Raw genomic sequence first — 16,748 nt, 5'->3', positions numbered from 1 at the left:
CTCAGTTTTTTCTAAATCAGAAAAGGACACCGTAACGCACCTCATTCCTAAGCAAAACTCTAGGTATTATTCTTGATTCTTCCCTTTTTTCCCCTCACTACCCTCGCCCTTCCTCTCACCCTGCAACAGAGTATATCACAGAAAATCCTGCTGTCTCTTCCACTGAAACATAACTAATCTGTCTGACTTTTTCCACTTTACTCTTGTAACCCTAGCATAAGCCACAATCACAAACTGGCTGGAATTGCTACATAGGTCTCCCTGCGTCAACTCTTGTTTTTCCTGTAAATAAGCAAAGGGATTGCTTCATCTTTGTAGAACATCAATGAGACATGCCACCCCCTAGTTACACAAAACAGTGTCTTCCTACTGCATTTAGAATAAAATCCGAACTCTGCATCTTGGCCTTGACAGCCCTACAAGATCTGGTCCCTGCATACCTTTCCCACTTCATCTCTAACCACTCTTCCCCACTTATTTCCAGTTACAATGGCTTCTTTCTCTTCTTTGAGCAGGCCAAGATTATTCTTGCCTAAGGGCCTCTACATTTGTTACCAGGATATTTGTTCTGCCAGATCTCTTTATGTCATTCTTTCTCATTATTCAGCCTCTCATCAAATTTTCCCTCCTGAGAGAAACCTTCCCTGATCTAATTCTCCCTCCTAAACCAACAGCATCTGTATGGCTTTCTCCTTCAGTAGAAATTTTCTGCATAGAACTTATCAATCATGACTATTTGAAATAGCTGTCTGCCCATTTTCCCCACTATTATAAAACAACAAGGGTCAGGTTTGTTCTGTTAATCACTGTATTCCCAGAACCTAGAACTTGTAAATGTTTGTTGAATGAATGAAATAGAAATAAAGTGAAAAAGCAGTGAAAATTCAGGTTGGCCATATCTAAGTAAACTTATGTTATGGTACTGTAATAACAAAGTAAGCTACAGGTGGGGACTAAAAGACTGAAATAAAGCATTAGGTTCAGAGAGATCCCATCTCCCTCTATAAACCCTGTTTATAAAGACTGTTGAGTCTTTCACTAAAATGAATATGTATTCAATTTAGATTTCTACGGAGTGTCTATCCAAACTGCAAACACAGGTAAATACATAAAATAATACTACTGATGTTTTCAGATTTATGGCCTTCCCATAAATGTCATAAGTCACTGGAAATGTGGAGAGAGCCCAGAACTATGAAACTAGAAAGATTACAGATTTTAGAAATAGGTTAAATAAGCAAATCCTCCTGAGAATTTGATATGTAATAGGGATTGAGGGTACTGAGAACTGTCCTTTATTTTCACTGAAGGCATTTTGTTATGGACTGAATGTTTGTGTGGAGATACCCTAACCTCCAGTATGACTAGATTTGGAGATGGGGCCTCTAAGGAGGTAATTAAGATTTAAGTGAGGTCATGGGGGTGGGGGATTAGTATCCTTACAAGGAGAGACACCAGAGATATCTCTCTCTCTCTCTCTCTCTCTCTCTCTCTCTCTCTCTCTCTCTCTCTCTCTCTCTCTCTCTCTCCACACACACACACACACACACACCAAGGAATGGCTATGCGGGGACTTAATGAGACAGCAGTTACCTGCAAGCCAGGAAGAGCCCTCACAAGAAATTAAACCCTGCCAGAAACCAAACCCTGACAGAACCTTGATTTTAGACTTCCACTCTCCAGAACTGTGAGAAATTCTGTTGTTTAAGACACCCAGCCTGTGGTATTTTCTTATGGCAGCCTGAACAGACTAATACATATTTAGATTATAAATTTAGAAGAAATTTTAACTATAAGAATTGAGAAACAATGAAACAGGCCATCAAAAGATTAATAGATTATATAGTGAGATGTATAGATTTCTTTTTTTTTTTTGAATTAAAATTTATTGGGGTGACAATGGTTAGTAAAATTACATAGGTTTCAAGTATACAATTCTATAATACATTATCTATAACTGTGTGTTCACCACCCAGAGTCAGAGATTTCTTTTTAAAAATTCCAATATCAACACTTACTCTAACACCTAGTCAGCAGATGTTCCTTCGGTTACATGTGTTAAAGAACATACCTGTTCTTTTTCAAGCATATCAGCTTTTCTCAGTATCTTCATTGCATAGATATGGCCTGTATCTTTCTTCTGGACCAGTCGAACCTAAAATGTAAAAATTGATGACATTATAAATGTTAAATAGTCATTACTATTTATTTAGGAGCCAGAGGTAGGTTCCTTTAAAGAAAGCAGTGTTGCAACTTGCAACTGATGGTATTTTAGGAATTCTATTAAACTTAAACTAGTTTAATCCATTAAACTAGTTTAATACATATTAAGCTATTTTAATACATAGGTTAAACTATCTTAAGATACATATTTTCAATAGCAGTGACTTTTAAAAAAAACCACACCTCTCCAAACGCTCCTCTTCCAATAACTTTCAGAGACTCAAAGTCATCCAAGCCAAGTCTGGTCCTCTTGAGCCGTAAGAACTCGGTTTCCTTACGAGCATGTTGTGATCGGCGTAACTTTTTCTATTAAAAGAAAAGATAGTTTAAAAAGATGACTTTAAAATCAGATTGTTTCAAAGGAAATCTACAGTATTAAAAGATGAGACAACAAAAATGGGGGTGAAGTATCTTAAATATTATATACTAGTGCTACAACTTATTTACCAAAGTCAAGTATTTATTAACTACGGAAAGAATAAAATAATCTAAAGAAAACTGTAAAACTTTTTAACAACTGATAAAACTTTATTCTTCAAGTGCACTCCATTAAATATTTCATCTTAACTAGTTCATAATATTCTTTCATCTATATGCTAACTTAATTGAAAAATAAAAATTAAACTTTAAGAAATGCTAACAGTATTCTGATATTGATTTTTACCTTCAAGAAATATACTTTGCTTCAATTCCCTAAATTCAAAGGTTTCTCTGTCACAATTTCTTATGAGACTTATGACACTAAAATAACACAATGGCAGTATTTTCATAGAGATTTACTTATGGTAGAATTTATTCTTGGGCAAATTTTAATAAACTGCTTGAGACTTGGCATACAACTTCCTGAAAATATGAACTTGCATCAAAAAATAATTACATGAATAAGTCATTAAAATATTCATGTCATAAATTTCATAATTCGTTCTCTAATAATCACAAAAAATAATGAGCATTCATAAGAAATGTTATGAAATACCTGAAGGTACACTTAGAAAGGGCATTTATTTCATTGTTCTATATTCTGTTTTTTTCCCTCACCAAACAAAATTCTGTTTTTTGACATAGTTCCTAGTAGAGGTAACATAGAATGGGAAATAAACAAAATCAGGGGAAAATGAACCCCCTATTCATCTTCAGCTGAACTCTAACAAGCTTTCAGTGGTTCAGGTCTGAGAAGGAAACAAGTCAAAATGACCGTAGCAGCTCAGAAGACTTGTTCCTAAGTGCAGCTCCAGATATAACTACCGAATAGTCCCTTTCTACCCGTGTGTATTTGTTTTCAAAAGGGTAAGTTGAACTATTAATTAGAAATATGTATCATCAATGCAATGAATTCTTTTACTTCTAACAAAATTAATCTAAAGGACGATATTGAGGAATTATGTCTCCAATTTAAACAGCTAAATGAGGTTACACACTCAGGCACATCAACGATGGACCAACAGTGAAGACTATATTTGTGTTCAAAAATGTCTTTTGAATAATACTTTAAAAAACTGAATTACTAGTAAAACAAAAATATTTAAAAAGTAGTTTTCAATTTTAAGACTATAATTAAAAAAGCCACATGGTGGCACTACAGCACTGTCTTTCAAAGCAGTAAAGGCCTTTTTAAAATTACGTAAATGAATAAATACAAACATTTTGAAAGACATTCTGGATTTCTGACTTAATGGATTATAAAACAGAGTATAGTTGGATGTAGTTTCAGTAATTTGTCTAGCCTGAACGGAAAAGCTGACCTTATTTTTATACAGTTGTGTAAATTACGTTCACAATTGACAGATAAGAGAGAGGCAGCTAGAGAAAATAATGTTCATTAATATCTGATAGGTTGTGTAATACAGCAAGTAAACAATGCTTACGTAGTTAGGGACAGCTATTATATATCCCGTAACTGTACGGGATATATAATCCTACAAAAATTGGGATATCACCTATAACATTGTAACATTACTTTAAAAAAAAAATCTATTCCATGATATTCGTCATTTTGTATACACTTCTTAACTCTAACGTAAATTCTACCTAGTTTTTAAAGATTCAAATCAATTGTTACCTCTTCCATGAAACCTTTTCTGGATTAGGCTTTTTCCCCCCTGAATTGGGGGTGGGGTGGGAATCTCTATTTTTAAAGTTTCCCACATTCTATATGTAAACATATTTTTACACACACTCATATGTAATCTCTCCTCCTAATCTGGAAACTGCATTGTTTATTTATTCCCCAAGTACTTATTCTAGCCTTCTGCCAGCTTTGGAGATGTAATGCTACATAAGACATTATGGAGTGTCTGCTCTGGAAAGAGGGTATTTTAAGGCTACCTCAACGGACAGGAACAGTGTTATGGTAGAAATGAAGGAGTACCTCAAGAGGTCAGGGAAGATTTCCCAGCGGAAGTGATGCATAAAGTGAGACCTAAAGTTTCTTGAAAAATAATGGGAGTTAGCAGGAGTAAGGAAGTTCCAAGCAGCAGAAATAGCATGTGAAAAGGTCCATAAGCAAGAACGTAGAAATTAAAGTAATTCAATACCATTGGCCAGCATGGGGGTTGGGTGGCAAAAGATAATGCTAGAGAGGGATAAGCAGAGGCCAAATATCACTGTCTTGTACACCAGTTAAAGAGTCTGCCCTTATCCTGAGAGTCCTCAGGAGCCAATGAAGGACATTAAGCAAAGAGTGATGTGATCCAATCTGGTTTTAGAGAGACAACTCTGGTTGCAGAAAAACCTTGTAGGTGGGAGTGGGCCCAAGATTAGCGGAAGAAAGACCAGTTGGGGGCAGTTATTCTTAGGGTTGAAATATGTGGTAGTTTAAAAATAGGGTAATAGCACTGGACTAGAGAACTGGATGGTTTTAAGAAAATTATTTAGGAAAAATTTTGAGAGGATTTGACAACTGATCGATTCTTCTTGGAGGCCTGTGCTTGTTCCACAAACCTAGAGTACTGTAGATATTGTTCATTAAATCTTTGTTCTTGGAATTATAAAGCTGCCTCCTTTTAAAAATATCCATCATAGCAACAAAGTAAGAAGCTCATATCCAAGTGATGAAATCTACATTATCTAAGAAGTTTTAAAATCATTTGACATCAAGCAATGCAAAAGTCACTTGGGTTACTTTTGTACGGTTATTACTGTTTTTTCCCCTGGCTTTCTTCAGATATAATTGACATATGACATTGTATAAGTTTAAGGTATACAATGTGATGATTTGATACACATATATATTGTGAAGTGATTACCATAATAAGATTCATTAATATATTTATCAGCTCATATAACTACTATTTTTTTTGTAGTGAGAACATTGAAGATCCACTTTCCATTTAAGATCAACTTTCAAGTACAACACTGTTAACTATAGTCACAGTAATTACAGCTAACATTACCTCTTCATCTGCTAATCCTTCTTCTTCCATGGCGACTTCTAATTTCTTCTGCCTTAACAAAACAAAAAAATAATTTAAATTTTAAATACATTCCTAACTATTCCCATTTAAGAAATGTACATTTATTTACTCAAGTTTATCACTTCAATTTGCTATGTTTAAAATAAAATATTTCAAATTGAATCAAAATAATCACTAAAAATACTTTTCTTTCTAAAATATAAACTCAATTCAGATTTAACTTTCTCGTATTAGCCAAAGGAAAAATTTACTTCTAAAGCTGCCTAAAGGAATTATTAGCAAAGGTAACTGATGTTTTATTAAGGAAAATTCTGTTATCTAACATTCAAACCACCAAAGTCATTAACATTTATCAATGTTTAGATTAGAAGTATATAAAGGTAACTGTAATGACTAAAAGTATAAATTTTTAAGGTGGATACCCATTTGAATACTCATTCTAACAATTAGCTAAATGAGCTTGTCTAAATCCTTCACTTAAAATCTAAGCTTGATTTCCTAATCAATCAAGGAAAGATATTCAATGCAGTTGAGTGTATTTTATTCTATTACAAGTCTTTGTAAATTGGAAAGTCGTATGTGTATATAAAAAGTAACTAATTAATAACCAGAACATTTGCTTTTCTAGGTATAGCCAAGTTCAGTTGTTCATTATTTTTAAATGGTACCCTTATAGTCAGTTAAGCCAAGCATTGTGGGAGCAGGGAGGATGAAGGAACGACAGGATGCATGAAGTAACTAGAGAAATGCTTGTGGTACGAATTTTGCAACTCATTTCCAAGTGAGTATAAAGTATTTTACTTCTGTTGTACTGGTTTTTCCTACAGATAAACCTGAGAGAGCTCTTCTGAATTAGGGTTGGAGTATGTTAGACTAACTTTCCAGGATTTATCCACATGAGTATAAGGGTTGGGGATTGAAACCATAATACACATTGTTTGGTATTTGTTATTTATGACAATATATCTAAAGGTCAGCTCTGTACTAACCCATTATTAAGACCACTTCTTTTTCTTTCTCAAGGAAACTTCCCAACAAAAATATCTAAAGCATGCTCATACATCAGCACCCCAATGGAGATGAGACTAATAACGCATTCTTCACCCACTTCCTCAGCATTTATAATAGGTACTTTGGTGCTTACACACTGATTTTTATCTTTCGTTTACATATTATTCCCCTAAGCCCAACCTTAGAATGGAATGAGCGCCTAACATCGGATTCTGTGCCTGCCATCATGCACCACTCACTGCAGAGCTGTCTGTTAAATGATTCTCAATTTTCGCCTCTGCAGAAAGAATCCAATGAGTAAGAGGACCATGAATCTAGGAGGGCTATCAACATACAAGCGACTCTATTCTTCTGTCAAATCTCTATTGCCCCCTTTCCTTTCCTGGCCAAGACTAACATTCCCTCATTCTGGGGAAAGAGGCAGTAACTTTCATCTGTTTCCACCATAACTTGATGGGAACAACTCTGACTACTCTTGTGCCTTTTAAAAAAATAGTTTTCTTCCTAAAATGCTCTGAAATTTTGTTCTCATTAGTAGTTTATTTGCCTTATGTATTTATCCAATTAGTTAAGCCTTAAGAATTCATCATGTTTCCTTAAAGTATAAACTTTTAGAAAGCAGGAGCTATCTGATATGACTCCAATGGCACCACCAAGTTGAGACTGTTTTTTTAAATAACAGCAGATACTTCTACTCTTCCTTTCCTTTGTTTGGAGGACAAAACTGAATTACTTTCAGGTTTCAGCAAGAAAAGGCAATGAACCTTTAAAATTCGGATTAATAATTTAAATTCCTGCCTCCTGAATACAGGTCTTTCTTTCCTTGGTTCTCTTCTACTTTGTTCACTCTCCTTGATGATTTGATCACTTCCAGAGACGTTCATTACGTTTACAATTAGTGTAACTCCTTACATATTTGTATTTATTTCTAACTTATTTTGTGTTTTCTATTTGTGTCTATTGGTAATTTGGTACTTCAGTTTTTCTTTTTCTCTTGCCTTCTTTTGAACTGATTTTTTACCCCCTTATTTCATTTTTTTTTTTTTTTACTAGTTTGGAAGTTACAAACTTTACTTTTGTTCTTTTAGTAGCTACCTTAGAAATTATAATATGTACACTTAATTTGTCAAAGTCTGAAATTAATCAATCTCTGTTATATCTCTATCCTTAGAGATACAAAGATATCTAAGAACACTTTAATTCCACTTACTTCCCTCCTGACTGATAGTCTAGTATTAGAAAATATTTTAATTCTATTTTTTTTATATGCTGACGGCATTATCATTATTATTGTTGTTTTTATACAGTAGATTTTTGTTGAGATTTATCCATGTATTTACATTTAGATCTTCTGTTTGTGATCACTTTCCTTCTGCCTAAATTGAATCTTTTGGAATTTCTACTGATGACTAACTCTTAGTTTAACTTGTCTCTGCTCCATTCTCTTTCCTCCCTTTTAGGAACTCTTATTAAAGATATGATAGCTTTGCTCTGTTTCTTAACTCGCTTTCATATTTTCTTAATCTGTCTCTCTAGGTGGACTTTTGAATAATTATTTTCTAGTTCTAATTCTCTCCTCAGCTGTGTCTAATCTATAGTTAGACCTGTACAAAATTAAGTTCAAAACTTGAGTCTTTTTCTCAAGTCCTATTTTCTCTAAAGTTATACCTCTCTCTGTTTGCCCAGGCATGACATTTCAGAGCCAGTATTGACTTGTTTCTCTTACATTTCTTATTTGGTTACTTTCCATGTTTTTCCAATCTTTCTCACCCATCACTTTTTCTCTGTTGTTACTGTCACAATCTAAATTCAAGCCTCCTTTCTATTTGCTTGGACGACCTCACTAGCCTTTCCCGTTTCTAATCCCTCCTCCCACAGTCCATTCTCTACATTACAACACTCTTCTAGAGAAACACCTGCGATCACTTGATCTTGTGTTCAAAACTCATGGAGGTTCTCTATTACCATGAGAATTGTTACTGTTAAAGCATCCAAGGCTCCCAGGAAATGTGGAAATCCAACTTGAGCTAAATTGAACGTTGCCTGACCTAGCACTGACAGTGACTTCTATCACTAATATTCTTCCTCCTGCTCTGCTACCTTTCTTCTCCCTTTTATGTCCTATGTATAAATAGGACTCTTCCTGTAGAGCCCTGTTTAAAGGCCAACACCATTTGTGAAGCCCTCCCAGTAGCCTTAGGCAAAAGCAATCTCTCTCTTCTTCACCTTTCTCTTAGTGATACTTTTCACTCTTTCATGTAATATTTATGTGCATTATCTCCCTTACAATAAGTTTTCTAAAGGCAAAACAATGTCTTTCATTTTTCATTCTTCCATTCCCATTTATATACATACAATACTATAAAGGTATTTGGATTAAAGTCAGTTATTCATACTGCATCCCTCTAAAAGAAAGTATAAAGATACATCATAATTTCAAGGTTGAAGACATTTTGTTTAAAACATCAAATGACATTTGGGCACACAGGACAAGAAACTATTCTGCAAAAATAAAAAAAGTAACGAGGTCCTGTCAGTATAGGAAACTTAAAAACAACACACAGGAATCTATAATATTTCTACTCTTAACGGACATGTTGACAGTCCACCTATAGCACGACAGCTTATTTAACCAAACAGAAAACTCTGACTAGCCTTTACTATACCTGGTTTCTCTCTCTTCATGCTGTAAAATTAGGTTGCTGTAAAAATTCTCCAGTGTGAGCTTGGCCACAGTCACTCTTTCCCGGGTATGATTGCTCATAGGAAAGGTGGGTGTAGTCCCTGCCGTCATTGCCATAGTAATGGAAACTGAAATAACATATAAACACAAATCATTCAGTAATGAAAAAAAACAACAACACGACTTTCTACCCTTTATAACAAACTCTAGAAATGGTTTGATTTCTACTAAACAAAAGTCTACCCTAACAGTTGAGACATCCAAATATTTCACAGTATAAATAATACAATGCTAGTAATTAAAGAGAAAGCTGCACTATTCCCAAAACAATAGAAATTAATTTTGTGCTGGCAAAATCAGGGGTGAATAACAGTAAATAAGCACTAGCGACAGTCCACACACAATATAAATACATTTATACACAAAAGGTTGTATTCAAAAAGCATTCAAAACAAGAAAGTTTCAATTTATTATATATTTTTTATTGATTACTAAATAAAGTCCACAAGATTTTGCTAATTCTTACGTCCTCAATAAATGTAAATCTCCTAAGAGTTAATGTTGTTTAGTTAAATAGTAAGAAATAGCTTCTGCCATATAAATTTTATGAAACAAAGTGTTGCATCAAATAAGCACATAAATATAAGTCTTTCTTATGGGTATATGAGCATGTGTTAGGGGAAAACTACTTTTAGAAGGAAGCCCCTTTAGACGGAGTCTATGTCTGTCCTATTTCATTCTGAATTCTATGTCATTTCAGGTAGTGCTATTGCAAGGTCTGGTATGCTTCTCCAGACTATGAGGTCCATTTCATTTTCAAATGATACTCAAATGCCTATAGGAACGAGGCAGGAAACAAATATATGAGTCAAACCAGGTGACAACAGGAAAGTTTTGTGGACTAGACAGTGTGTTTCTACTTTAAAGTCATTCAAGTACCAACTTTTAAAAATCAGAGGCCCAGCTAAACAAAGTATTGATTTGAAGAAAATAATCTGGACAATTAGACAAGACAAGGAATGTAGCAAAATGACTCCTTCATAAAGGAACAGATTGAATTCTGGTGGTTGCTTTGATGGGCACTGACCCTAAGGGATTCGCCTACCATAGTCTACACCTGGACCAAAACCAAAACTGGAATGGTTCCATACATTACAGAGATTTTTGCTTATCTAGATGGGGATCATAACAGACCACCCTAGAGAAGATCCAGATTGCTGAAAGTGAGCGTCCAATGTTGCATCCTTGGCTGAAATATTCCCCCAGACCTGCCACCTACTCCTCAACACCCACCTCTCCTTAATTACACAAAGATACAGACCCCTGCATGTGGACCTGAGCTGGACTAGAACCCAGGCATAATGGAATGAACCAAAAGACCTTTCTTGCATTTCAATGTCAAGCAAGTCAAGTATAGACTGAAAGTACACAGTTAACTATGGCAAATTTTCAGTCCCACTGTCATCTTATTGGGTTTATGTCTAAAACTGAATCTATTATTTTAGCATCATAAACTTGCTCCTCTACTGAGTACTCTAAATCTTTTTATAACAAGAAGCTGATCACATTATTTGTTTAAAATCGTTCACATCACCTCACTGCCTACAGCAAATCAAATTAGCTTAGCAAGATAAACAAAGACAACTCATATTCATTGAACGCTGGTACCTATCAGGAATTTTATATTTTATTCATTGAATCTCCCTCTTTTCTCCTGAGGATTTAAGATCGTGGCACTTCCTATGCATGACTGCATTTCATCCTCACAACAGCCCTGTAAGGTAAGGAACTGAAGCTTAGAAAAGCCACATGCACGTAGCTAGCGAGCTGTGGCGTCAGGACTATGACCCCCAGTACTGTCTCCAGCTTGCCGTTCCAGCCTCATCTGCTGCCCTTCCTCACAGCTCACTCTTCTCCCAACATACTTGGTCTTTCACGTCTCCAAGCCCTCACATGACCTATCCCCAAACCAGTTACGTCCCGAACGCTTTGCAGGAAACCTGCTGATTCTTTATGGCACAGTCTTACCATGGATACTTCTCTAACATACCCTCCCAGCAGAGACACAATATTTGCCATTCTTTCATGTGTGTTCTCTAGCATTTGTACCAATATATCTCAGGTATATTCATAAATGAATGAGTCCACCTATCACATGGGAGGTGGGGGAAGCGTTGAAAGAATTGGCTAAAAGTAAAGTACTCTATGCAGGCTGGCTAAGAAACAACTGGGGAAAAAGTCAGAAATTTACAGATCTAATCTAGGCCCTGCTGCTAACTGAGCATATGGTCTTATTCAAATCACCAGAACACTGAACTGAAGTCACTTTTCCCCAGACAGGCATTGTAATATTTGCTCTGCCTAGTTCACAGGCACAGGCTATGGCCATCTGAGATAATACACAGCAAAGCCACAATGGCTTATACAATTGTAAGACATTATTTTAGGCACTTAGTTTAATGTCTTAAATGTGCAAAATGCTTTAATAATAATATTATTTTTAAACACAATAAATAATAAAAATCAATGACACTCAAGAATTATCATGGCCAAATGATTTTGAAGCACTAAGCTGTTCTCAGAATGCTATCTAACGCAATGGGCAATGCTATCAAACCATTTTTGGAAATATCAGAATCACTGCGTTCATGTTCTCAGTTTCAGGATCAACTGCAGAAAAGTCAAAGGAAAAATGGAACACACATGGTATATAGCAGACATCCCAAATCATGTTTGGTAAGTGGAATTTGGGGTTTGGGGGAGTGAGGAAGGAAGCTGGGGAGGATGGACTGGAAGTTGAGGAATTCAAATAATTTGAGGCAATCTAGACTATATAAAATTAAGCAACTTTCTTATTCCAAGACTTTCCAGCGTCTTTAGTAGTTAATATGGTCCCTAAGCCCTCGAAAAGGCGATAATGTACACAAGTTGCAGTAGTAGTCTAGGGAGCCTCCGTTAGGTATATAAAATTTGAGCTCATAGGTAATTGTCTCCAAACACCAGTAAAAATGTGCCTATTACTGTTTTTCAACAAACATTTAGGGTTGGAGGGGACTTAGAAGCTCCAACAAAGAGCTGCACTAGGGATTTTAGAGTGCTTTCTGTAGGCCCAGAAGTTCTATAGCTGATAAAGCATCTTCAAATTGGTTTAACAGTTTCTAGCAGGAAAAAAAATCAAGACCCAACTCTAGTTGTCCAAAGTCTGTATTTTCCTTTCAAAAAGTTTATAAAATGTTATGAAAACATTTTATAATGCCTCTTGGAAGAAACCACACAAAGAAATAACACATTAGTAAATACTTTAGAAGTCAAAAAGGAAGATGTATGATGCACTCAGGTTGTGGCCTTGGAAGGCAGCTGACTGGCTGCCAATGGGCCTCTTAGAACAGGCTGATCTGCTCAGTCTGCCAAAGGGCAAAATCTGGCCTTCAGCTGCCAATGTCCTAGGGCAATCAAATTCTGGAAGCTACTTTATCTTAAGAGAGTTCACAAGAGACTGATATACAAGACACAATGGCAATTTACTGATTCACACAGTAAGAAATTGAGTAACAAGGAAGAGATCTTTGCAGCTTCTGGCAAAAGCATTCCATCCTTGCAGGCGAGCTAGATGTAAAGCCATAATAAGGATCAGAAGATTGCTTCGTGAGCATGGCATCAGAAGAAAGGAAACTGTTGTTCAATTTAAATGTTTAATGGCATCAGGATAAGGTGGAATCTTTAAAATAATAAATAAATAAAAGACTAATGACTATCTTGCCCAGGGCACTTCTGTCCAATTTAAAGTGGCTGGAGATGGCCAATATTAAGCTGTGCTGCTGATTGGGCTTTCCCAGAATGAAACAAAATGGGGGGGGGGGGGCGGCATGGGGGCGAGGGCCAGGGGGCTAGAGGTGGGCAGAAATATTACTGAGCAAAACTTTTGGGGATATTTTTATAAAACGTAAAAAAATGTTAGGGAATTCAAAACAATTCCAAACAACTAGGAATTGTTTGCGTTACCAATACAAAAATAAATATAAGGTTGTTTTAGATAAAAATTTATGAACCTGGGGCCTTTATAAAAAGAGGGGTACACAGAAGATCAGGTTTCTCCCATCAAAAAAAGAGTAATGAGTTAAACTCCAAAATCCAGAAGTGGGTATCAGGTAATGAAAAACAATTTCCAGACATTATGTAATTGAATCATGATTACTGTGTTCTTCCATTCTGGTTATATATACATGCAATTATGTATGCCGTGTTTAAAAACGAAATCACAGCAAAACCTATGTCTCTTCATCCTTGTAATGAAAGTACTACAGCACCTGGCAAAGTGCTGAGCACACAGTAGGCATTCTGTAAATAAATGATGGCAAATAACTAAACTTAAATTTAATGGATTTTAAATTATATATTTCATATAAAATAACTTCCTTTGGATTGTAAACTACAGAATCACTTAGTGTTACGTTAACCTTCAGAAACAAATCCTTCTGGAGAGATACAATTGCAGAAAAAGCCATAAATTCTACCCTTAGTCTTGATTAAATAGTATCTTTTAGAGATCAGCTTTAAAAACAAGAAAAAAATATTTCCTTCTAACCACAATCAAATAGGTTTTAAAAAATTCAAATTAAACAAAACTAAGAACAGACGTGACCAAATTATTGCAAAGAAAGATATGGATGACTGGCACTTATTATACTGCAAATTTATTCCTCTAATGGATTTAACACTGTTCTTTGTCTTTTACTGAAGCCTTTCTTTAGCCAGAAAAAGAACAGGATATAATTTGCAAGTCTAGAATTCCTGGACTGATAAAAACAACACTAGGTGCCCTTGAATTTCCTGTTCACGTGTTTTCTCCAGACTTCCCTAATTCATTAATGGAGACACTACCAATAGTTAAGTCCAACATTCTTTCGTTTATCAAGCCTGGGGAAAGGCGATAACAAATTTGGCACTCAGGCCATCTATAAATAGATGTGGTGTCTCCAACCATTTACCATCAAATTTCTAAAGTAGGAAAACAACTGCCTTACCTGAGGTAAAACACACTATTTAAACTGGTGGTTTGACCTTAGTTCTCACATACTGTAGTATAGAGGAAAGAGTATTGCCTTGGAGTATTAAAAAAAATTCCTAAGTTCATCATTAGTTGCAACCATTATGATGTAACAGGTCCTCATGTTAGATACTGGTCCCTGATGACAGAATAGTCACAACTTCTTTTCTCTCTGAGCTACAATCCAAAGAGTAAGAAATTCACAGGCAAGTTAAGAGTTCAAGTCCCAGCACTAACTTTTACTAGTTGTGTTATTTCCAACCAACATTTAGTGCAGATATACGCTGCGTGCCAGCACTGCACAAAGTACTGCGAATATGAAAACTGATAGAGTCCCTGACCTTGGGGAGGTTCACAGTTTTACGGGACAGAAGGAAGGGAGAGATCAGCTCTCCAAGGGGAAGTGTACTCTCAAAGATTTAATAGAGGAGGCAATGCTTGAACTGAATCTTAAGTGGGGTAGGGGAGACGAGAGTTCACAAGTCAGACGGACAGAGCGGAGGAGGAAGAGGTGTAAGAGCATGTAGCAGGTTGACATACTTGAGTACACAGAATGGCTTGAGTACATTTGGTGAAGTAGCAGAAGGGAAGATGAAAAGACAGGAGTCATGATAAAATACTTTTAGTGTCATGTTAAAACATTATCCTGAGCGTAAGTGGGAGTGAGTTAAGTCTTTTAATTAAGTGAAGAACTAACATCCAATAAAGAACTTTTATCCAGTGCTCACCCGAGTACCAAGACCTGTTCTAAGAATGTTACATGCTGCAATGCATTTAATCCTCCTAACCACCCCTAAAATCCTATTTGATTGGCATTTTGGATAGATTATACTAGTATAGGGAGGATGGCAAAAAGGCTGGGGGCAGGTTTGAGGACTGTAAATCAGGTTAGGGGGACTATAATAAATCGACATTACATGCTGGTGGCCTGCAGCCATATTTTGTTTGGCTTCCTCTGTGATTTAGAAATTGGAAGATTTCACATAAAAGTCCAGATTCTGGTTCCTCTTTAAAAATTGGATGTCAAATCTGAGCCCACATACCTGCCTGGAAATAGATCGCTGGAACAGAGCAGCAGCCTCCTAGCATCCTGCCGAGGCCACCAACTCTCCTCCCTCAGGCCCAGCCTACCTTCACTCATTTTATTACCTGCCTGCTTCCTGGGAGCATGAGATTACAACCCTTGGCTTAGAATAGAAGAATGAGGCCCTAATTTAAGAGACCAGCAGAAGAGACTAAAAGAAGGGTTCAGCTATTCAGCTGGGAAGATTGAAATCTATAATTATCTCTGGGTATCAGCTTTGGATGACTGGAGGAACGGTGCTATCATCCATTAGTAACGATAAGCAGTACAGGAAGAGCTACCTTAGTGGGGAAATAAAATAAGTTCAAGGCTGATCCTGTCTGAGTTCTTTAACCAGACTCAGGATCCATGTCTCTAAAATGGAGAGAATACATGCCAACCTTACAGGGTTGGCATGATGCTTCAAATGGTGGCAGAGCACAGTGGTGAAGGGCCAGATTGCTTGGATCTGAATTTTGGCCCAGACACTCAATAGTTGTGTGACTTCAAGCAAATTACTTAAATGTTCTGTGCTTCAATTTCCCGTTGACTAAAATAAAGATAACAATGGCCAACTTGTGCACATGTTGATTATGTTAATATAAGACTTATAAGAATTAGGAAAGTTGATATTTGTAAAGGACTTAGAACAGTGCCTGGCACAGAGAAATGTCATGGAAATGTTTGGTAAATCAATAACTTAAGTGAGAGACTATTTTAAAACATCTCTTAACTCTTATTAAATGTGCAAAACTGATTACTTTCTTCCCTTCCCAGTCCAATCTTCCTGCTCACTCCTGCGTTTTGGGCGGCTATCCTAAATTAGCTTGTGAATTTGGTCTCCAGGGCATGTTCCCTATCTCTCCTCATCTTAAAGCCTAGTTGATTTGACAAACTAGATTGCTTTGCACAGAGAGAGGAGAGAAATGTATTAAAAAGTACATATTAGTTTCTCAAACAGAAAAACTTGAAATAAAAACAGAACTCTTTGTAAATGTCATCCTGGAAGTTAGCAGTGACTGGCAGGTATAGCAGAGTAGACGGAAACGTTCCAGGGAGGAACCAATCACTTCTCTCACAAGATGCCGTAATTCCTGTAAGGCAACAGACATCCAATTTATTTATAATCTATTTACTGCATTTAGTGTCAAGAGCTTTTGTTTTGTTTTTAATTAATGTGACTCTCTACATTTGCTGTGTGCCCTGTGCACTAGTCCAAAGAAGCGAATTCATAGATACTTTTTCTTTTTTTAGTGAATCATAACCCTGGTGGTGATGGCACAGTGATGCTGAAGTTAGTATCATCAT

The 16,748-nt window shown here is 36.1% G+C and overlaps 1 protein-coding gene across 4 annotated transcripts in view; it reads right to left on the bottom strand.

Annotated features, from left to right (window-relative positions):
- STK38L (serine/threonine kinase 38 like) overlaps positions 1 to 16,748 on the bottom strand; it is a 74,184-nt gene that overhangs the window by 15,732 nt on the left and 41,704 nt on the right. For 3 of the 4 annotated variants that reach the window (XM_019737455.3, XM_019737475.3, XM_019737445.3), the window contains 4 exons: positions 9,314 to 9,458; positions 5,616 to 5,667; positions 2,407 to 2,529; positions 2,072 to 2,155 (listed from right to left, as the gene is read on the bottom strand). In XM_019737455.3, the coding sequence (XP_019593014.1) occupies positions 2,072 to 2,155; positions 2,407 to 2,529; positions 5,616 to 5,667; positions 9,314 to 9,447 (393 nt within the window). In that variant the 5' untranslated portion in view covers positions 9,448 to 9,458. Of the gene's footprint in view, positions 1 to 2,071; positions 2,156 to 2,406; positions 2,530 to 5,615; positions 5,668 to 9,313; positions 9,459 to 14,354; positions 14,445 to 16,748 lie in introns of those variants that run through there. The other variant, XM_074325896.2, reaches the window with a different exon arrangement.

This window comes from Rhinolophus sinicus, chromosome 1 (assembly GCF_057876585.1).
Source record: "Rhinolophus sinicus isolate RSI-liver-muscle chromosome 1, RSI-T2T, whole genome shotgun sequence".
Taxonomy (NCBI): Eukaryota; Metazoa; Chordata; class Mammalia; order Chiroptera; family Rhinolophidae; genus Rhinolophus; species Rhinolophus sinicus.
This window is presented reverse-complemented; position numbering and strand designations above follow the sequence as displayed.